This window comes from Arachis hypogaea, chromosome 5 (assembly GCF_003086295.3).
Source record: "Arachis hypogaea cultivar Tifrunner chromosome 5, arahy.Tifrunner.gnm2.J5K5, whole genome shotgun sequence".
NCBI lineage: Eukaryota > Viridiplantae > Streptophyta > Magnoliopsida > Fabales > Fabaceae > Arachis > Arachis hypogaea.
This window is the reverse complement of record NC_092040.1, coordinates 31416693-31440598: the sequence shown is the minus strand read 5'-3', so window position 1 is coordinate 31440598 and position 23906 is coordinate 31416693. Positions and strand designations below refer to the sequence as shown.

Sequence of the window (23906 nt, the reverse complement as noted above, 5' to 3'; positions counted from 1 at the left end):
AGAATTAATGATCCATTTCGAAAAATAGCTCATCAAAAGTTGAAACTAATTCCTACAATATTTACGTAATTCACTTTTTTAGGAATATAATTGAATCTAAACACAAATAGTGGGTTGGGTATAATATTAAAATCAAACGCATCCAAGTAAGACCTAATTGAAAATGAATACATCTAAGTAAGGATAATTGAAAAATATAATCTGATTTGTTAGTATAATTGATAGTAGGATAACATTGAAACACTTTTATAAATGTTATGAATACAAATAGGACGATTTAAACGTTAGGAACACAAATAGAACTTATCCTAAATTTGGGGACAAAAACAATGCTTTAATCTATTGTAGAAATTGGTGCAATTAAGATAGCGACATAGCATAGGTACTTGGGGTTTTCAAGTCGTATCGTCATTCTTAATTTCTTTACGTAGTATTTTTATTTTTTGTTGTTTAAAGAAATTAGTAGAATTTTAAAGCATGATGCCTCAACTTAAGTATGGTTACAATAAGAAGATCAAATATGATATATAAGTTATTATAATTCCATACTTAAACCATTATGATTAGTTTATGACAGATTAAATTTTGATAATTTAGATCTACATATCATCTTTAGTTTTTGCATTATGTAGAAACAAAATTTTACATATATTTATAGAAAGTAAAAATAATAATGGATAATTTACTTAATTAAATCAATTGAAGTTAAATATTATTAGATTGTCCTAAATCTAAATGCACTACAATTTTGTTTTCTAACTTTTTTATATAAATCATAGCATTGCCATTAGTTTTAACTTTTAAGTTTTAACCCAAAAATAAACCTCAAAAATAACCACGATTTATGCATTCATTTCAAGAATAAATTGTTGTTGTATATTAGGTTTTATGCTTTTCAAGTACCCCAAGTAAAAGCCATAGGAGGACAACGATTTATGGCCATATGTATGTGCACTACATACAAGAAAATATATTACGATTCATGCCGAAAAGAGTTTAAAGGGCAATTTACATAAATAAAATGAATAAAAAAATTGTTATACAAATATAAATTCTGAAAAACCATACGCAAATGCAACAAATCCAATTATATATAATTCGTGACATCCTAATATGGAATCTGGATACACGTAATCTGCTACACTCTGTCGCGAATTATATTGAGAAGCAAAAAATTCATAAACCACTACATCCTGTAGCAGTTTATGAACAAATGGACCCAAAACGTATTCTGCTACACCTTCTAACGGATTATGAAGAGAGTGAAAGTTTTGAAAATGCCTATATATACCCAAGTTGTGTAGAGTGTCATTTTCATTCATTCATAACTTGAGGAATGGAGAGTGAGGAGAGCTTTTTGGTGTTAGTGCACTCTTTTGGAAAAATAAAAAAAAAAGTAAGAGGCACTGTGAAATTTACCGATAGAGAATCACTATGTGTTTTCATCAGGTCATCTGATACATTGTTGGATCTGAAGACCAGTATATTGCAAAAGTTGGGCGCGTGTGGCACAAAGTGGGTGAAGAAGCTGTTCTACAAGATTCCTATTACAGTTGTGTCAACCGGCGTGCAATATGAAACATTCGTGTTACGATCAGATAAAGATATGCAGGTGCTGTTTCATTGTCGCTAGAGTTTTCCGGAAGTGAGGATACACAAGTTGTTTGCGAAGTTGTAATATGGCATCGATAGTTCTGGGACATCCGCGCCAAACCCTCAGTCCACCACGATGAGGGGTGCCTCTACCTCGATGCCCGTCGTTGCACCTGAGTGTTTGTTGGAGTATCGGCCAGCTGGTCCAGTTGGGGTATTCACCTCAGCCCATCCATCTCCAGATGTTGGTTGTGAGGGAAAACCGGATCGGATTGAAAATGCGATGCTAGAGGATGATTCGGATGAAGAGCCTGCTGACATTGGAGGGGACAGCGATGATGAAATTTCGACAAACCCAGCAACATGTCAACCACCATCAAGTGCCGGCACACATGAGCAACCTGCACATTTTTCTACCTTGAACCTGGAAGTCGTCGGCCAACCGCCGGAGTCAGTTCCAACTTTTGGAGGTCAAAGTTTGCACGAGGAAAATTCTATAGTTGAATTTCAGTTGGCTAATCTTTTCACAGTAAGGAGGAAGCTGTTCTTAGTGTAAAGGATTACAGCATTCGCCGCAGTGTTGAGTACAGAGTGATGGAGTCGGATCATCTTAAGTACCATGGGAGATGCAAGGAGTTCGTCAAGGGTTGCACGTGGATGATTCGCATCAGCCTTTGAGCGCGAAAGGGAACCTGGGAGGTTCGATGGTACAACGACACACACATGCTTGGCTACATCGATATCAAGCGACCACCGACAGCTTGATTATCACGCGATCTGTGTGAAAATATTTTCTCTGGTTCGAGCCAATGCGGCGGTATCGATAAAGGTGTTGCAAGAAGCTACCAAAGCAACATACGGGTTCAGGCCAACTTACAGGAAAACGTGGTTGGCAAAACAGAAGGCAGTAGCACAGATATACGGAGACTGAGAAGAGTCCTATGCCAAGCTACCTTGTTGGATCCTTGGTGTGCAGTCTACCATGGAGGGGACCGTTGCCTTGTTGAAGACGTCTCCGGTTCAAGTCGGTGATGACGTTGACGACTCAACCGTGTACTTTCATCATCTTTTTTGGACGTTTCCTCCTTGTGTTGAAGCTTTTCGACATTGCAAGCCATTGGTCAGCATAGACGGTAGTCATCTGTATGGCAAGTATGGTGGAACTTTACTCCTAGCCATCGCCCAAGATGGGAACTCCAACATCTTGCCTATTGCTTTCAGTCTCGTGGAGGGGGAAAATGTCGAGTCGTGGTCTTTCTTCCTGACTAACTTGCGCCAACATGTGACTCCGCAACAGGGGATATTGGTCATCTCGGATAGGCACAATGGTATCAAGGCTGCACTAGAGAACCCTAACAGTGGATGGTTACCCCCTTATGCGTATCGAGCATTTTGTATTCGGTATGTTACAGCTAACTTCGCACTCAGTTTCAAGGGCACGGATGCAAAGCGTTTGCTTGTGAACATTGCTTATGCGAAGACTGAGGCAGAGTTTTATTGGTTTGATATAATGCGGACTGAGAATCCAGCAATGTGTGATTGGGCGAACAGAATAGAATACGATAAGTGGACTCAGCACCAGGATGGTGGCAGACAATTCGGTCACATGACGACCAATATATCTGAGTGTGTTAATTCTGTTCTGAAGGGTACATGGAATCTTCCGGTTACCGCCCTGGTGAAGTCCACATATGGTCGGCTAGCAGAGTTGTTTGTGATTCGTGGTCAGACGGCAGAGGCCCAGTTGGCCAGCGGTGCCAAGTTTTGCTAGTCTTTTATGAAGGTGATGGAGCGCAACTTGAGAGACTTCAGGTGCTTCACTGTCACCCTATTCGATAGATACCAGTCTGAGTATATCGTTGCCGAGACAACACCGACTGAGACCTTTTCACTTGGGACGTACCGAGTTTCCCTTCAGGATCGTACATGCGACTGTGGATACTTTCAAGCTCTCCATTATCTATGTTGACATGCGATTGCATGTTGTGCCCAATCACGGCTTGACTGGTCTATCTATATCGACGAAGTCTACACCATGCAGAAGTTGTTCAGGGTGTACCAGATGGGTTTTGTGCCGCCAATACCAGAGGGACTTTGGCCACCTTATGATGGTCTGACTGTTATTCCGGATCCTAGCTTGAGGCATTGTCGTAATGGGCGACCGAGGTCTACCAGAATCCAGAACAACATGGATTAGGCTGATCCTAACTGACCGAAGCGATGCGGGCTCTGCAAACAGCCTGGGCACATGCGTAGATCTTGCCCCCAGAGAGGCTCGACCATTGCTGGTAGTTCGTAGTACTTGTATTGTTTGTGCTTCAAGTTTCTGAATTTTATTTTCTCATGTAGCGATTATGTTTTTGGGTGTTAGTGTTAGTGCTTTGGGTGTGTTAGTGTTAGTGTTAGTTCCGACCTATTTGTATAACTTATGACATTTTTATTTCCTGTTAGTGTTAATGACTTGTGACTATTATATTTGTATGACTTATGTAGTAATTTATTCTGTGCTAGTGTTAATGCCTGGCATGGCTATTATATTTGTATGACTTATTGCTTATGATGAGTATATTTGTATAACTTCGTACATTTTGCATCACGGATTGTTACTATTATACTGGTATTCATGAATATGTTCCAAAGTTTTCACTCTCTTTATAATCCGCTAGAGGGTGTAGCAGAATACGCTTTGGGCCTATCTGTTCATAAATTGTTACAGGGTGTAGCGGTTTATGAGTTTTTAGCTTCTCAACGTAATCTGCGACAGGATATAGCGGATTACGTGTATCTAGGTTCCGCATTAAGGTATTGCGAATTACATATAATTGGATTTGTTGCATTTGCGTCTGGTTTTTCAGAATGTTGTATTTACGTAACAGTTTCTTTCATTCATTTTATTTATGTAAATTACATGAGTTTAAACCTATACATTTAAATATATTTAAAAACTTAATATATTTAAAAATTAATATCAATAGTTTTAAATAATTAACAATAAAAGTTATAAAAAATTATCACAAATAATTAAATAAGTAATATCAATAACTCTAAATAATTAAAATTAAAAAATACAAAAACTAAAGTATATTAAATCTATACTGATTTTTCTAATAATTTAATTACACTAATTTATGTTTAATGTATATTTTGTATAATATAATATTTTTTAATAATTTAAATTACAATAATTTAAATCATTAATAAAATATCTCTAATACTTAACACTAATTTCTAAATAATTATCTATATATTTTTAAATAATTAACTCTAATTTTTACAAAATAATTATTCTAAATTTAAACAAATAATATTTTTTTCTATTTTTCTAATATCAATAAAACAAAAAGAAAACTTTAAAAGTTTGAAAAAAAAAACTTTAACCTTTTTCATGAATTTATATATACATAATGTTTTAAATAAAATACATATTTACTAATATTTGAGAAAAAAAATTATATAATATATAATAAGTTAGGATTTTTTTACCTAAATAAACAAACAAAAAAAATTAATAAACTATTTTTTTTATTCAACATTATTTACACATATGTCTTATTTTTATTTATTTTAGATTACAGCGGAGCTTAACTATCTAAAAATATAAATATAAAGTAATTAAATTTTAAATTGCAACAAGACGTACTTTTTTTAGTCAATTGATAATAAATTTGTAGGGATATCTTCTTTTCATTTAAAGTCAAAATTCCTTCATAAATTGTAGTATCTACAGTGATTTAAATTTTTACTGAAAAGATCATACTTGCTGAGATTCATGGCCTATTAACTAAAATTAAAAATGCTATAGTAAAATTAAATCACTCATTAAAATCAGTCACTAATATATTTATATATAAATATATATTTTAATTTATTTTTTATGTATATTTATATTTTAATATATATTTTATACTGATAATGTGTATAGTATAATTGAACTAAAATACATAGTTCAGTGCAATTTAACTACGATTTAATTTATGCCAGTTACGAACTTCTTCCAACATGCTTCATTGATTTACTCTACGAGAAATTTTCAAAATAATTTTTCGGATCAGTCGATGTACGAATGAATTATCTCTCTTGAATTAATTTTGAGTAGTTTCATATACTTGAAAAGGATGAATGCAAGAATAAAGAGAAGATTAAAATTCTCCTATGCATGCATGAGTACCGTGCGAATTGCTTGAGGAGATAGTTGAATGTGAAGAATGTTTGCTCCAAGCTTTGACTCATGGAAGGAAGGATGCATATAATAAGTCAATAACAACTCTTTTTTCTCTTCTCTCTCGAATGTGGAATTAAATCCTAAAGTAATTTCTGATATTCACAAAATACTTCGATTTAGTTCTTAATTTTTTAATTGTACTATTTATATTCTTGAGATTGAAAAAATATACTAAATTGATCTCTCTTAAATTTTCCGTTCAACTGGCTTTCTGATGAGAATGACCTGGCAAATGATTGTCACGCTGGACAATTAAAAATATCGTCGTATTAGGTTTTGACTCTAAACCCATAACAAGACGATATTGTTTCAACTAGGAAAGAGTTACAAAACGTTCAAACCCTCCATATTCAAAGAGATCACTTCGTCTTCTTCATCTTGTTCGAATTGAAAGCTCCAAACCCTGGCATTCAGAAGTCCTTGTGAGAGTTTTTGGGGTGAAGCAATTTTAAATTAAGAAGAATCTAGTTATCATTGGCTCAAAATTGGTGAAGAAAAGAGCAAAGCTTCTACATGAAATCTCCTGTCACAGAGGTAGGCATGCAGTATATAAAATATTTTTGTTCTATTTTTTATAGTGTTAAGGTATCCATCATTATGGATTTTACTTGGAAATTTTGTATAGGTTGATGAAAAACTATCGATGTTATATTATTAGTTAGGATTTTTTTGCACCGAGTGGTGTGGGTAGGGGACTTTTAGAATGCTTTATTTTCAAACAGAAAATAAGGGTTGTTCTATAATGGCAATGTCAATGAAGTAACTGTTTATAAATAATTTTGGGTTCTGTTGTGGTTTGCTGATTCTATACATTAAATAAAATATTATAGTTTTTTTTTTGTGCAGATGAAAAAATTGCTGGACATCATGTTTCATCATGGTGGAACGTTTAAGAAGAATGTTGATGCAAGATTGATTTACTCACCTGACAATAGAAGTTTCTTAGGAGATTTAGATGAGGATACACTTGATGTTTTTTTCATCAGAAACTATTTCAAGGAGTTGGGGTATGACAAGGTAGTTAAGTGCTGGTGGCTGGCTCCGGACAGGAGCTTGGAAGTTGGATTGAGAACTCTGACCACTGATGATGAATTAAGGGAGATGTGCTTCCATGCACAGAGGAATGATGGAGTAATCGATGTTTATTTCGAACATAAGTTTCTACACCTGAACTGTTAGAGGGGAAAAAAGCTGTTCTCTATCTAGATTATGAAGCACAAGAGATTTTTGATGGTGACTTGAAGACTAACAGGAACAACCTTAAGAATACCTTAAATGAAATTTCAGATGACAAATCAAATGCAAACCCAATTCCTCCTACTTCGATCCCCATCCCAAACAATCCATTTGCAAACCCAATTCCTAATACGCTAAATTCCATCCCAAACAAGTCTACTGCTAACACCTCCACCACAAATCCTATCAACCCCAAATCCATAGGTGATCTTGAGAATCCCAAATCCCATCATAAACCCAACCCAAAATCCAATAGGAAGCCCAACCCAATTTTTATTGTCAAGCAAAATCTGAAGTCCAAGTAGAATCTGAAGTCCAAGTAAGTACGGATTATGCATGAATAACGTGGGTGGAAATCGTGCTAGGTTCCCACGGTTTATGAGTAGTCTATGTGATCATAAGATTCCTTAAGTTATCACAGTTTATGCGTGGAGTAATATAAATACAAAATTCACCTATTATATCAACTAAACTTATTTATTTACGTAAAATTTGTTTATGGACTCAGCAAACTTGTTTACGTTTTAATACGATTTAAATTGTATTAGTATATTTTTATTTTTAATCAATTTAATTTTATTTAAATAATTAGATTTTTAAATTATAAAATTTGTATTAGTTTGTAATTTAAATTTTAAATAGATATAATTTAAATTAATGATTTATAAAATTGTATGTATTCGTATTATTATACTCATATGATTAATTATATTTATTCGATTTATTGTACTAATATAAATGTATTTATTTGTTAGTTAAAAATTAACAACCGTTATTTTTTTTATAAACCGTGCTTACCTGTCACGGTTTATGTGTAAAAAGTAAAACATGGTAACTTATCACGGTTTACATAATAATGAATCAGAACATGCAAGTAAAGAAATTTCAATTATTGCATTTGAGTAAAGATTTTTTCCAACCATTTTATTTAGATAAATTGCCCTTAATTTTTTATTAGACACGGTCAACAAGGCTGCGTTTATTTCTGAAAACAGGATAGGACAAGACATTAAGAACATAATAGGACAAGACACTAAGAACATAATAGGACAAGATATTGATGGACAGAGACATAAAATTTTGTGTTTTTATATTCTATTTAGTAATAAACTAGAACAAATTACGAAAATATAATTTATTCTTATTTTTTTTCATTCAAAAAATTTGAGATGAAAAATATAATAATACAAGAATGCATATAAAAAATAAAAGTATTCTAGTATAAGAAATTGATCACGATTTATATATAATAACACAATAATATTATATATAAGGAATGAAATAATTATTGAAGTACTAAATATAACCACCGCTTAAATGTGCATTAATATTAGTTGATAATATATATATAACGTAATAATTATCATGGTATAATAATATTAAAATATAAGAAAATATTATTTATACATTAAAATTAGTCATTAAAATCAGTTACTAATATATTTGTGTATAAATACATATGTGATTTAATTTATTTTTAATGTGAATTTATATTCTAAAATATATTTTATACTAATGTCTGATTTTGGTGACTGATTTTGGTGTACACATAACATAACCCTAAAATATAATAATATGCAATGAAATAATCATCACGGCTTAAATAATTATGTAATTCAAACTATAATAATTTTACTAAATGAAATATAATTATGAAACACTAATAATATAAACAAATAATTTTATACTATTTTAATATTTTATAATAATTTTTTTTAGCTAAACTATAAAATAGAAAAACTAATTTTGCATGATTTATTATATAAGAAGATTATAGATATATAAATATTTAATATATATAATTTCATTTAAATAATATTACAAAATCTAATGAAAAAAACTATGGTCAAAATCTAATTCTGTTGTCGTACCAAAAAACACTAGATGAAGATTTTTGGGTAATTACTATTGTTCTAAAAATCAAACTCGGTTCAACCTAATTAATTGAGAACCGATCATTAGACTGGTCCGATTGGACTCGAAAATCTTTTGTTGAATCGGTGGTTAATCGATGAACCAGTAAAACCGGCCAGTTTTTAAAAGGTCTTCGGGTTCGGTAATCCTCCCCAAAGTGCCGTTTTGGGCTTTAGAAAAAAAACAAAACAAAACGGCAAAACCCTAAAACTAAAGAAGGAAACTAACACAGCCACACCCACTCACTCAGCATCAACTATCCTCTCCTCTCTGAAACTACACAGCAATACAGCATCAACTAAACCTAACCCCCAGCCACCTAGCCCTGCAGCCCGCCGCCCCCAGCCACCGCAGTCTCTGCCGCCACTGCAGCCACGCAGCCCCCGCATCAGCCCTCGCAGCTCCCCACACCCACGCAGCCTCCACCGTTACCGTAGAAGCTCCGTCGCCGTCGTAGGAAGCTCCCTCGCCGTCGTTTGGAAGCTCGTTGGCCGTCTCCTCTGTTCGAGCTCTCTCTCTCTCTCTCTGTGTCGCCGTTGTGTTTTTGCCACTGCCCTTCCTCCTCGCAGCCGGTGAGTACTGTGATAAATTGAGAACATTGAATGTTGTGTAGTTTGTTAAACAGTCACTTTGCTGTTCATAATTTTGTTCATTTTTTTATTCATACTTGTTCATATGCACTGATAATATTGAATGCCGTGTAATTTGTGATTTTTGTTCATAAAATGTCTGTTTGCTGTTCATAATTTTGTTCATATTTATTCATAAACAATGATAATATTAAATGCTGTGTAGTTTGTTAATTTTGTTCATAAAATTTTTGTTTGCTGTTCATAATTTTGTTCATATTTGTTCATAAGCACTGTGATAATTCTGTTGCTTAATTAATTGACTTAATTCTATTCATAAATTTTTTGTTTGCTGAGTTAATTTTGTTTGCTGAGTAGTTTTGTAAGCACTGTGATGAAAGTTTGTAAGCTGAGTTAATTTTTTTTGGTAAGCGCTGTGATATTTAATTAAACCGGTTGAATTCCGATTGAACTCCGGTTGAACAGGTGAACTGTTTAACCAGTGATTTACCGGTTTATTGATCGGTTCGGTTCTCGCAACCTTGGTAATTACTCTTGGTTGTTATCCAGTACCCAGACCCAAGTCCCAACCTTAGGTTGCTGCACTTCTGTGACTTCATCTTCTCCCTTTTCCTTTGCCAACTTCGCTGCTCCGTTCAACTCCTGCACCGTCGCCGTCCTGCATTGCTACTCCGCATCTCTGCTCTTCTCTTCGCCAGCATCTCTCACCTCTCCGGCCATTTCTCCCCTGTCCCTGGTAAGATTCACTGCTCTCTCCTTTTCTGCTTGGATTTTGGCATTTTACTTCATTAATTTGATTTCATGCTAATTAATAATTAGTTTCTGATAATGTAATTTTTCATATTTTAAAATTCTATTTTTTCCCCATGAATTTGATTTTGATTTTTTGATGTTGGTGGCTGTTGTTTTTGTTAATGAATGTGGTTCTGATTTTGTTGGCTATTCTGTTTACAGATATATGATTCTATTTCCAATTTTTCACCATATCTCCCTTTCTGCCATGCTGTGTTCATGCCATTCCTCCTGTGCAATACAAGAAACTCCCATGACTGTGTAGTGTGTGGTTTATCATTAATTAGAAGAGGCCCTGTTTTGCTTTTTTTTTGTTATTTAACATTAATTAGTGATCTTTTAAGTTATGTGCGTTTAGTTAAGAACTTTGATGGGATGAACTTGAATGTGAAATTTTAGGAATGAAATAGACAAAATATTACTTGGGAATGTGAAATTTTGAATTTTATTGTTATTGAATCATTGAATTTAGATATCTAGAAATTAATATTGATATATTTTAAAGAGTTTTATTTTATATTTAATTAAATTGGTTCGATGACAGTTCACATGGTTACACCATTGAACCTTTGAACCAGTCACTTGACTAGTTCACTGACCGATTTGGTTCTTGCAACCTTGGGCAGAACCATATTGATATGCTGTGTGTGTAAATTGCTAGGCAACAAAGTAGCAATGAGTTCTTGTTACTTCAGCCCTCTGCATACTACTTGTCATCTCACTTCTACAGGCTTATCTACAAAGTTCAAGATTCCGAAGCTTCACATGGTAAATTTCTTGGGCTAATACTTTATTGTCATCCATATTATTAATTTCTCCCTTTAAAATTACTTTAATCACCCAGTGTAGCATGTGTTCACACATTAATTGTCAACATCTAGTTTCAGGTAGCATATTTCTCGTTTGATCGATGTTTGAAGTTACACCACATGAACCATATTCACCTTTGATTGAAAAGGTGTTTCAGATTATCCACATGAACATGCTTAAACTATTAATTATTTTCTACAAAAATAGAAGGTTAAGAAACTACCATTTTGTGTTCCCCCAAAAGATTCATTTTTTGACAAAATAGTCTCTGAAAAAAAAAATGCCATTTTGACCCTCCAAAGATGATCTTAATTTTACATAATGTACTATTTTTTCCTAACCAATTCATGCATTTGATCCAATTTTTGTAAAAACATTTGCATAATTATTTAAAAGGTATATATAGAAAAATTGAGGTAAAATACTAAAATTCGATTTTTGTACCCTTTTTAAATTTCATTTTAAATGTTTTGCCATTCACATAATAGAAATTGTAAAATTAAATCAACTTAACGTAAAATCATCAAATTTGGAGAATCGAAATATATCATTTTTCTTTCTAAGTAAACTTGAAAAATTCTGTCGGAATTTGATCTTTAGAGCCTTTTTAGAGCATGTCTCTTCATATTTGGTGCATTTTGTTCGATAGAGATGATCCTTGAGGGGCCAAGATGTCATTTCCTTCTTTCTGGGTCCATTTTGGAAAGAACTGAAGCTTTTGGGGACCAAAATGGTAGTTTAGTCTCTCCGTTTTATTTTTTGAATAAGTGGTTGACACTTGACATTCAAAATGAATGAAGCAAACTTACAAGCTACACAAGAAAAGCCTTTAAATACAAAGACTAAAGAAACAAGTGAAAGAAATTAAATTACCAAGCACCAACCAATTTATAATAAAATGAAGTCAGTTTTATCTAGTTTGTGTCTTATTATATAACCTTCATTAATAAAACCCAATAGAAAACCTAATAATGGAAAAATAGTACACTTCCTACATAATTTTAACGGTAGATAAACCAAAAAACCATATATTTTTCTTATCCTTGTAAACTTTGGTAGGATTTCTTCTGAAGCCTGTGGAATCGCCTAGAGAGTCTAAAAAATGCAACTCTCAAACAAGAAACATAATCAACAGAATCACCCAAGGCCTAAATTCATCTTATACAAAGTCTTGCCAAGTAGGACTTACTGCATACTTTCTGTTGATATTGTTTGGTTTCCAGTCATGGAATTCATGTAAATATGACTTTTTTGTGTGGCTTTGTATTATTTTTGGCTGCTTGTCGACTATGTTTCTTCAAATCTCTATATTTTCTTGTGTGAAATGGGATAGGTTGATAATAACTTGTAGACACTATTGGGTAATATCATTCCTTAGGATAGAAAACTATGAATTGTTAGTGAAGGCTTACGAATATTGTATACTTGGGCAAGCTAAATAGGTATTGGCAATTGCCAAATACTTATTTTGTATTAATGAAATTGATTTCATGTCATTCCTGATTCCACATGAAGAGCCTCTTCAGTAAGGCAACTTCCTTACCGATTTGTGCTGATATCTTCCTTTTCAATTGTATTTAAGCAGAAAAAGAGGTGTCAAGTCTCTTCAAGATCTTCGAAAGTGATTGCATTTTATGGCTTGAGGACCCCTCCTTATGAACATGTAAGTGAATCACTTAGTTACTGGATTTCATGTTTCTATATGAAGATAAATAGGATTTTGGTGCAACATTTACCAAAAAACTAAAAACTAGAATTTCGCCACATATTATACAATAATGAAGATCTCATAATTTACATGAAAAAGAATTAAAAATCCCAGAAACCTTTGCGGCTCTTAGAAACTGGAAGCTTTTAAAACATTTTTCTTCATTTCAAATTACAAATTTGATTCTTGAACTTGTATTTTTTCCAAGTTTTGTTTGTTTGTCTTATACTTTTGCACTGCTTCATGCTCTTATAGGATGCACTAGAGCCGTATATGAGTAAGAGGACAATTGACATGCATTGGGGAGAACATCATCATAATTTTATAGAAGGTTTGAACAAACAGCTGGAGAAGGATGATATACTATATGGGTACACCTTGGATGAACTAGTCAAAGTGACGTACAACAATGGCAATCCCTTACCTGAATTCAACAATGCTGCTGAGGTACTGATTAGGTGTCATTTACTCCAAAAAATTCCCTTAACTTATATTTATCCATAAAAAGGAAAGAAATTTAAGGAAATTAAAAAGATCTAATACGAAGTAGCTATGATAATATACTACATATACAAATGGGAGCATCCCTGAGTAATTTACTAGCACTTTCAGAAACACCGAAAGTTTCATTTTGGAGCTACATAGGTCATAAAGGGACTTCATTCTTCATTCTTCAACACTGGGATGATGTATATGTCTCCACAAAGAACTTAAGATTTTCGGTACAATAGCATGTTAAGATATATACTGCTGTAGGTTAAACACAAAACATGACAATTATGGTTAAAAGAAGAATTAGGACATTAATTGTAACACCCTAATATTTCCAAACCAGGCTTAAGTTGTGCTTGGATTATGTTAGTGGTTAGCATTTAAGTTTGCGGAATTTAACTATATTTATAGAAAATAGTTTACAAAAAATAGTGGGTAATTAACATTTTTTCCCCTTTCTTTTATCTTCTTGAAAGCCATTTTGAAAATAACTACGGTCATGATCATTAGGATTATTACTGGTATTTGAAACTTAGGGTATGCATAATGATAACACTGCAAAAGTTGAGCCTACAAATAAATGTCTTTTATGTGGGGTTGGCTATAAATATCAAGGTTGCGAGATATGGCTCAAATGTGATCAAAAGATAATTTTTGCTTCATGCTCCAAAAAGCAGATCTCCGAGACCTAGTTGACTTTGCCGCCAAAAGAAATCTCCATCTTTCTGATTTCCATAGTTAGTGTATGACTTAGAGTTCAATGAGGGTCCTTTCTTCAAGAATCTATGGGTGGAAATCCTTTCAGTTTAGTGAAGGACAGTATAACATGAGAGTGAGGAGGTGGGAAGAGACAAGGGCATAAGGCGAAAGTACGCGAATGACATATTGAAAAGATAACCAGAGATACAAGAGATAGATAGCCTAGGGATTTTCTATAAAAAGAAGATTAGAACGAGTCGGAAAAGGTTCAAATGTTCCAGGTGTGTTCAAATTGGGTTATGAAAAATCTAATTCGGGTTTAGGTGAAGTCTTTCTTCTAGAGTGTCACTTTGCAAGCTCTGTAGTGTTCTCTATATTTGGAAATAGGAAATAAATTATAGATAATCAAGTTAGCTTTAAAATGACCCTTAAACCAAGTCAAATGTATCTGTAGTTGGAGATATTTATAACTGATCATTTGTCAGGTTGGTTGGTTATAGCGTGATTTCCTACTCTAAACTTGCTACTATTTTGTCTCCCTAACATAATTCAAAATTGATCTTGTGGTGATCTGAAAGAATGAAGGAATTGTTCTCATCTTCTCATAGTGTCAAAGATCATTTAAATTCGATAAATATGGAATGAGTTATGACTATATTTGTAGAGTTATTATTGCCGGTTAAGAATTTACTTAAGTTTGTGTTGTCATACTTTCAAATTTTAAATTAGGGAAGTTAGTTTTCATGTGCATCATCTAGGTTTTTGCCATGAATTTAATTAATTAATAACGAATTAATTATTGAATAATTAAACTTATAAATGATCTTATGGATTTTGAATTTCTTTTGCATCTTAAGCTTGTGTTTATTAATGATCATTAAACTTTTATAATAACTTTTAATTTTAAATATCTACTTTTATTTATTAAAATTTTATGTTGTGATATTTCTTATTTTTCCCCAAGTTTATCAATAGACTACCTTATGACTTCTAATTTGTTTATTATCATGCCAAACATTACAAAATGGGATGATTAACATGGTTAAAAAAATTTAGGATGTTACATTAATGGTTTTGGTGGGGGCATTATTCCATGTCTGAGTCGTTTTCTCAAATCTGTGTCTAGTCCATATTTAAGTTTTTTTTATAGATATTTTGGAATATACATATAGTACTTCAAATATTAAATATTTTGTCTTGATCTATATAAGATTTTAAGGATTTTCATTCAGTCTTTGTAAATTACACCAGATAATCGACGGACTAATACAACAAAGACAACCTCACATTGAAAAAGAGGGACAAAATGATACCGGGAAAAAAAATCCTAACAACTTAGGAGGGAGTGAGGGACCAAAAACATATTTAAGCCAAAATATGCAAACCAAGCAGACACTTAATAATCATTCTTGTTCTTGTTCTTGAACCATTTTCTTTTTGTGGCAACAAATAAGTTGTCAGTCCTATCTGTATGATTAAGCTAATCTTGTTTGTTCATATGATTGATAATAATGAAGAAGTTGCAATTGTGACTGTAAATGCTTTTTTTATTTAAACAGAAAAACACACATCATAGCTGTGTCAGGTAATTAATTGTGCCCCTTTCCCGCTCAGGTTTGGAATCATAACTTCTTCTGGGAGTGTATGCGACCAGATGGGGGTGATATGCCCGAGCTAGGTCTTCTTCAACAGATTGAAAAAGATTTCGGATCATTTACAAACTTTAGAGACAAGTTTGTAGAAGCTTCCCTCACACTATTTGGTTCTGGCTGGGTTTGGCTAGTTTGTAAGTCTACTCAATGCTTAAAAAATAATATGTTGGTTGCACAGAATTCATAAATGATCTTAATATGTGTATATAACCATTGGAGTTCCCCTATAATACATGTGTGGCTATGGAAGGACACAAAGGTTTTCTAGAAGATTTCAGTTGACAGTAAATAAAGAGAAAAAAAGGATTAGTTCAGCTAGGATCAGTGATATTTTGGAGAGTTAGGGGTCTCTTTGATCATGCTAATCAAGATCCTTAGTCAATAAACACATTTCTTGAGTACTTTTTGTCCCCCCTGCGGGCGCGTATTTTTTTTTTAATAAAAAGAATAAAAAAAGAAATATTTCTGATTCCAGTCTAACATTATCAAAGTAAATCAATTTTTTCAAAAAGTAAGATGTTCAAATTGTTTTACTGGTGTGGTTCTTAAACCCTCATTGCCATTATGTAGAATACTTTTGTTTATTATTCCTGAGGCAGAGCTAAACTTTCCTCATTCCCAGTTCAAATATGGAACAATTGTTTGGATGATGTGTTTGATAGAACTATGTTCAAGTATATTATCTTAAACTATCGAATATTTATAATTTTAGGATTAAGGAATAAACAAAGGTGAAAGATTCACCAAATATGATTATAGATAATAGGAAAAGATCAGCCTAATATGTATTGCTAGGTCAAATAATGTAGTCCTATTGATGTGAGCCCATGTATGCAAAGAATAATGCCCTAATAATATGCATTAGGTATATGATAAAACAGAAATCTGAATTTAGAAATCCTAAATTTTTTTTTATCAATTAGATGATTAATTGACTTCACATTGCACTTTATAGATATTTTATTCAATATCCTCTTCCATAAACGTAATGTCATTAGGATTCCATTATCATCCTCCTGTGCTTAAAAATTGTCAAGGTTGTTTGTGAACCGTTGATTTAATCTTTTATCAGTTGTCTTTTTCCTATTCTGTTGATACAATTCTTTTCCAGATATTTGTTCTAATAATGTCGATGGTTATTGCTAATATTCACATTTGATTGTTTTAGTGAAGCGAGAAGAAAGACGACTAGCCATAGTGAAAACTGCAAATGCCATTTGTCCAATTGTGTGGGATCACATAGTAAGCTAATTTCCACATTCCTCCAAATTGGTTGATTTATTATTGTCATTGGAACTGATAATATTTTTATGATGCAGCCAATTATCAACTTGGATTTGTGGGAGGTATAATCTCTCTTTCTCTCTATCACAACAAAACTTGTGGTCATGAGGATGTACATACAATTACATCGCAGGAACCTTTATGTTTATCATTACTAACTGAAAATACTTTCTTCCCTTTTGTACAGCATGCTTATTATCTGGATTATAAGGTATGTTCATCATGGATTATCACTTAGTTTCCAGGAGAATATTAACTGAACAATTCTGATGCGACTTTTTGGACAGAATGACAGGGCAAGGTATGTGAATGTATTTCTTGACCACCTTGTATCTTGGGATGCTGCATCAATGCACTTGACACGGGCAGAGGCTTTTGTGAATTTAGGGGAGCCTAAAATCCCTGTTGCATGAACTGCTGAAATGGTGGCATATGTGATCCTCACTGCAGGGGATTCACCGTGTTGATGATCGCCCCGTGTGTTTTTTCCCAGTTGTCGATTTTTGCAATTTTAAGTCTACGATTAATGACAACTTGACATATCGGGGTATATGTGACTTAGAACAGTATAAAAGGGTTTAGGCTACCATTCTATTTGTATGCATGTAATATCTTCTACATATATATATAAAAGAGTAAATACTTAACCTGGTCGCTGGCCATCTTTTTTCTTAAATTGCTGCACGATCATGAATTTGTTCATCCAACCACTTTATTGTTTTGGCACTTAACTATCATTATAAGTACGCCACCCTGTAACTAATTTGTGTTTATAATATGAATTATGAAGAGTTAATTTTGTATATTAACAAAAAATCTGAGTAGTTGAAATTAGTTATAATTAACACGTGTTTGAATGTTTTCATAGACCGATTACTCACTAGTTTAAAGAAAATCTTTGGCAACAAAATTGACCAACTAGTAGAATTTACTTATGTTCCAGAAGACTCCCGAACTCTAGCCACTGAATATCTTCTCATAAGTCCATATTCTTTCTACCAAAGGCAAAAGAAATCAATTCTCACCTCCATCCGCCATCTCATCCACAGAAATCCTTCTCCTCCTCCCAAAAAAGTCATCCAATCCTCCCACCTACAACAGTGTGGTCTAAAAGCCACTACTGCTGAACAGTACATAACCTTGGAGATTCCTCCAGAACTCATCCAAAGTTACCTGAACCAGGGCTACACTCATTTACATCTAGGAGCAGTTAGGCTGATTCTCACTCTTCACCATGAGACTCTCAGATCCCACGATATGTCAAGGACTAAAGATCCAGATACAGCTGGTTGGAGTAATTCAGGACTCAAATGCTGAACAAGCCACCTTACATCATCAAGTTCTCTATAGAGTTCAAGATCATGCTCTTGATCTCAATCTCCCAAACACTACAGGAGAAGCATTATTCATGTTCACAGATAATGCAAGAGGACCAGCAATTGTAAACATTCCAAGAATGATCACCACTGATGAACTCTCTTCTATTATTCCATTGGAATGGATTACTGATTATGAGAAAGCTTTCCCTAAAGAACAGGTTGATGTTCATACTACAACACCACCAACTATTACTCATAATAGTGATGGGACGGTGACCACTGTTTTTCAGAGACCCGGAATAACCAAGCAAACCTCACTGCGAGGACCATCTTTCAGAAGAATTAACATGATCTCTCTTGTTCAGGTGCAAACAACTCACAACCAACATGATCCACCAGTACATTTTTATGAGAACGGAAAACCTGTTTATGTTTCTCATATAAATGGCCACTTTATATGGGATGTTGATCCCTCTATGTGTAACTCTGATTGTGATTGTGTTAACCAATGGAGTGACACTGATGAGGAAGAATATGTGAGAAGACAGAAGAAAAAGAAAAAGAAGAAGAAGTTACTTCCAACTCCTTGCTCCTTTAAAATACCTGAGCCTCCTGACGATGCTGAAACAGCTCCAATGATCAAAAGGAAACCTATGCTCAAAAAGACAAGATTGTCCAGAAAAGGCTCTATGGATCATCTCTATGAACTAGTCAATACTGTCCCATACATTGCCACTCTCAGACCTTATGAAGAAGAATTCCCACCTCTGGTGACCCAGACTGATGAAAAGAAAATCACCAGAAGACCTTATGTGATTCCTCAAGGAATTACTCCACATGGACATCAAGCAACAACCCCTCAAGAGGAAGTACTTAACTGGCATACAGACAATGCAGTCAGCCAAAATAAGGTCTTACTCCGAATTGATCATACACTCGGCACTCTTGTGGAAAAAACTGAAGGTCTTTCAGCACAAATAGGCTCCATGGCAGAACAGGTTGCTGATCTCAAAGATCGGCTATCTACGCAAGCTTTTCAACTTGACCAAGAACTCAAGACCTATATTGACAGTAGGTACTTTGGTCCAGAATTCCACAAAAAAATAGAGAACTAGAACAAGTCAAAGCTCAACTCTGCCAAATTGAGATGGACAAAAGCAAAGCAGTTGTACCTCAAGCACTGGCCATAGACCCATTATCCATGTATCCTAAACCATATCCTTCATATTCACCTGTTTTGTTTTCCCCAACATATTCACCACCAGAAACTCCAGATTATGACTCCATTTTCAAATCCACTTATCATTTAGCCAGACAAGCAAACACCAAAAAATCCATCTCTCCCCAAGGACGGAGTTATTCATCACAGTCTCAATCCTCTCATCAACCCAAGCCTCATCCTCCTTGGAAACCAGGGAATTTTTCAGAGAAGAAAATGTTCCTATAGAAGATAAAGGCATCAAAGAAGGGTCGCCTACTCCAGGACGATTAATTAATATGATCTCCTTGGATAATCAAGCACATAGCACAGAAACTAATGAAGAATCTGAGGAGGAGACTACTGAAACCAGTGAAGGGACAGATGATTGGTCTGAAGAAGACTACAAAGCAGATCTTTCAGCAATAGCCATGGTCAATCCTGTAGAAGAAGAAGAGGAAGAAATAACTTCTGAAAGAGATGAACTAACAGCTTCATCTAGCCATACATAGACAGGGTCCTTTGAAGTTAAAACTTCTAACAAATGGTTCACCTTTGATGATATTCAACCAGCAAGGTACAGAGAAAGGTTAAATGAATTCAGTGCTTGGATTGAAACCACCATGGCCAATCCAAACCTTACAAGCAGCCAAGTCCTTGCAGACTTCATAAATCGGATGACTGGCAACCTCCGAGAATGGGTGAATAACCTGTCTGAGTATGAAAGACTCCAACTCATCAATGGTACCTCTTCACAGTTTCTAGGAATAATACACCAAGAATTCCTAGGAGACATTACAATCATTCAGAAGAGGAATTCTCAAGAATACTTTGAAATGAAGTGTTGTTCACTCAACAGAAAGGACTTGGAGAAACACTACAAGAAAATGGCTGCTAAGTATTATCCTCTAGGAGGAAATAATAATCCACCACTTAAACAAGTCTTTATCGCATCCTTGCTAGACGAACTCCAGCCAGAGCTACACCGAATGATGATGGCTCTTTGCAAAGAAGTGGCTACCACTACCATCGGAGAAATATACCAATTGGCTCTAGCTGCTCTTGACAAATTGTGCGAACAGCAACAAATGTTCAAACAGCTCAGCAAGAATTCGAGCAAACTCAAAGGAGCATGCAGTAAATCCTATTTGAAGATCAAATGCAAGGAGACAAGCACATGTGAATGTAAGCCCAAGAAAAAGACTCATTGGCAATCACCTACCAAGGCATTCCACCAAAAGGCTTTTAGAAGGGAAAGGAGGAAGCAAAAATACCGTTATTTCAAGAGAAAAAAACCTCAGACTAAGTCAAATAGATGTTTCATCTGTGGAAAATAAGGACATTTTGCTAAGTTATGTCCCCACAAGACAAAAAAGGAGATAAAGATGCTTCAGTCCTTAATGGGTGCAGCTTCCATTGAAGATGGAGAAGATCTTGAATCAGTACTTGAAGAACAAGAAGTTAAAGACGGAAAAACTGAATATGTTTTCCAAGACTCTGATTCAGAAGAAGAACTTCCACCAAGAAGGTCAATCTTTTCTATATCCTCCTTTGCACCACCCATAGCCTCAATTACTACAAAGATTCCTAAAGGATCAAATTTCCCAGAAGAAGAACTTGGATACCTTGGATCCTTAGGAATGAAGCAGATTGATGGTACTCCTCGTCCCCATTTTGATTTAAAAGTCAAGACATCCATCTATGACAAACCCACAAAGGCTGTTGCATTGCTAGATACTGGATCTTGCGCCACTGTCTTAAGGCCACATGTTTTGCCAAAAGAAATGTGGCACCTATTTCGAAAACATTCACAGCAGCCAACAGTGAAATCTTCACCATCAATCTTATTTCTAAACAGCCCATTGGATTGGAGATATTTGCAGGCCAGATCACTTGGCTCAGAGTATTGGGAAGCTACCTTCCAGACAAAGATGTTTTGTTTGGATTTGATGCATTCTTCAGAACCCATGGATTACATATCAAACCCACTGGCCTAACTTATAAAGGGCAGTTTTTGCCTTTTTTAGGGATGCAAAACATTCTTGAAATTCAAGAAGCTTCAGAGGAATACAGAGAGATCCAACAACTACTCATCAGTGCTTGCTGCGACAGTCATGACCAATTCAACCACCCTGCACCTTTGTGGAAAAATCCAGAATTTTATGTCCGTCTCCCTTTCAAAAAGAATGAAGATATCAACCCAACAAAGGCCACGCATTCAGGAATGAATCCTGAAGATCTAAAATTGGCAAGGGCTGAATGCGCAGCTCTTCTTGTTCAAGGACTCATTGAACCAACCAAATCCAATTGGGCGTGTCAAGCATTCTATGTTGAAAAAAGGGCTGAGTAGAATAGAGGAAAAAAGAGACTTGAATTATTGATTATAAGCCACTTAACGTTTTCTTGCAAGATGACAAGTTTCCTTTACCAAAGATTTCAGTTACCACACAAAGGTTAAGTGGAGCGAAAATCTTCAGCAAGTTTGATCTAAAAGCTGGTTTTTGGCAAATTGGGCTCCACCATGAAGATAGATACAAGATAGCATTTTGCATCCCTGAAGCCCAATATCAATGGACAGTAATGCCATTTGGACTCAAAGTAGCCCCGTCTCTTTTCCAAAAAGCCATGACCAAAATCTTTGAGCCCATATTACACTCCACACTTATTTACATTGATGATATATTACTGTTCTCAAAAGACAATGAAGTCCACAAGGCACTTCTGGCCCAATTCACTCAGATCATCAAAGATCAGGGAATCATGCTATTAGTAAAAAAGAGCTCTATTGCCAAGAAAAGAATCGAATTTCTTGGAATGGTTTTTTAAGATGGGTTTTTTCAACCAGGAGAACACATTGCCAAAGGGCTAATCAACTTCCCTGATGAGAACATGACAGTCAAACAAGTCCAACAGTTCTTGGCAATCATCAACTACATCAGAGACTTTATCCCAGATGTGACTAAACACACCAGCCAGCTGTCAAAACTCTTGCAAAAGAAGCCCCCCACCATGGGGACCAGAGCAAACTACAGCTGTCAAAACCCTGAAGAAGATAGCACAGGACCCCCCTCCTTTAAAGATTCCCAGCACAGGAAAAAGAATATTGCAGACAGATGCTAGTGATGAATTCTGGGGAGCTGTGCTACTTGAAGAGATTGATGGAACAAGACACTATTGTGCACATGCTAGTGGGAAGTTCAAAGAATCTGAAAAACATTACCATGCCACTTACAAAGAGATTCTTGCTGTCAAAAGAGGGATAGAAAAATTTAATTTCCACCTCAGTTCTTATCATTTTACTGTGGAAATGGATAACACCTCTTTCCCATCAATGCTGGAGATCAAGAAAAAGATCTTGCCAAACTCTCAACTCTTGCGATGGAAAGATTGGTTCTCCCGCTATAAATTTGAAGTGAGGCACATAAAAGGCCACCAAAACACACTTGCTGATTTTCTTTCCAGACCAACCAAGGAACCACCTCCCAAGCCAATAAAACCACCTCCCAAACCAATCCATTACATTTGCACTATGAGCACATACAATCCTTCATACACCATTCCATTCCCTGATTGTCCACTTCACAATAACCCATACAGAAGAAAAATTGGTCCTTTCCCCCTCCAAGCAAGGCCTCAGACAGAATTTCAAATAGATTGTCTAGCCAGGCAAACTTTGTTTTACTGGCTACACCAGCTCCTTATTATAACCCAAATCCATCCAAATCCAAAGTACTTTGACATGGATACCCCTTTTTGCACCATACCCATAATCCAAGGACCTATACCAGAAGAAATGATGTGGTATATCTGGGCTCTGTCTTCCATGTATACATGTGCTATCATAATACCTCTCTTCCCTGTATATCACATGCTGTGTAACCGCACTACAGCCCAGTCTCATCTTGTTCGGTTATTCTCCATGTATGCCACACTTGGAGCATGGAGAGGAATGTTATATAATATGCTCGAACAACACCAACTGTGGAATAAATCCTCTAAGGCAAAATGGAAATTCTGTTGTTTTGTCACCTTACAGAGGAATTATTTTACTAGAGGCGATGCACATACCATGAACAAGGTCGATATTATTGGGTATTCTACCATATGGCCCACAGATGAAAAGATAGTCCTAAATGCCTTGGCTAAATACCTTTGTAAACTTTGGCAGCCTGGACTATATGGAGAAAAAGATGTAGTTGAAGGACTCCCATTTCAGACAGATGTTCCTTCAATAACCCTCCAGGAGTTCCAGTCCAAGATTCATAACTTCGGAAATCATCAATCAATTTGGACAATACTCTTTTTATGCCCCAAGAGACCAACCCAGCACGTCCACACATGTGCCAAACAGAAACTCTGAAGAAGATCTGAATTCTGAAGATCCAGGTGGGAGAGTG

General features: G+C 34.9%; 2 protein-coding genes across 12 annotated transcripts; both read left to right on the top strand.

The window, feature by feature from the left end:
• Positions 1–2575: 2575 nt before the first annotated feature.
• On the top strand, positions 2576–3364 carry LOC112803390 (uncharacterized). Its single transcript, XM_025846889.1, has one exon. The coding sequence runs from the start codon at positions 2576–2578 to the stop codon at positions 3362–3364; it is 789 nt and encodes a 262-aa protein (XP_025702674.1).
• A 5752-nt stretch (positions 3365–9116) lies between these two features.
• Positions 9117–17668, top strand: LOC112801108 (superoxide dismutase [Fe] 3, chloroplastic). Of its 11 annotated transcripts, none has more exons than XM_025843661.3 (10): positions 9117–9537; positions 10105–10291; positions 10974–11115; positions 12743–12820; positions 13121–13312; positions 15671–15842; positions 16877–16950; positions 17028–17054; positions 17180–17203; positions 17280–17668. In XM_025843661.3, the coding sequence occupies exons 3-10, from the start codon at positions 11023–11025 to the stop codon at positions 17403–17405; spliced, it is 786 nt and encodes a 261-aa protein (XP_025699446.1). In that variant the 5' UTR covers positions 9117–9537; positions 10105–10291; positions 10974–11022; the 3' UTR covers positions 17406–17668. The 11 variants fall into 11 exon arrangements, with proteins under 11 accessions (XP_025699446.1, XP_072093134.1, XP_025699447.1 ...); XM_072237033.1 differs by having other exon boundaries at positions 9118–9537; positions 10021–10291; XM_025843662.3 differs by having other exon boundaries at positions 9119–9537; positions 11009–11115.
• Positions 17669–23906: the final 6238 nt, after the last annotated feature.

What these genes read in the sequence shown, in the direction of transcription:
- LOC112803390 (XM_025846889.1), top strand. Translation starts at nt 2,576, where the DNA reads ATGGAGGGGACCGTTGCCTTGTTGAAGACGTCTCCGGTTCAAGTCGGT.
- LOC112801108 (XM_025843659.3), top strand. Translation starts at nt 11,023, where the DNA reads ATGAGTTCTTGTTACTTCAGCCCTCTGCATACTACTTGTCATCTCACT. An exon ending in AGATTCCGAAGCTTCACATG is followed by an intron (nt 11,116 to 12,739) that starts GTAAATTTCTTG and finishes ATTGTATTTAAG; the next exon opens with CAGAAAAAGAGGTGTCAAGT. An exon ending in CAATTGTGTGGGATCACATA is followed by an intron (nt 16,951 to 17,027) that starts GTAAGCTAATTT and finishes TTTATGATGCAG; the next exon opens with CCAATTATCAACTTGGATTT.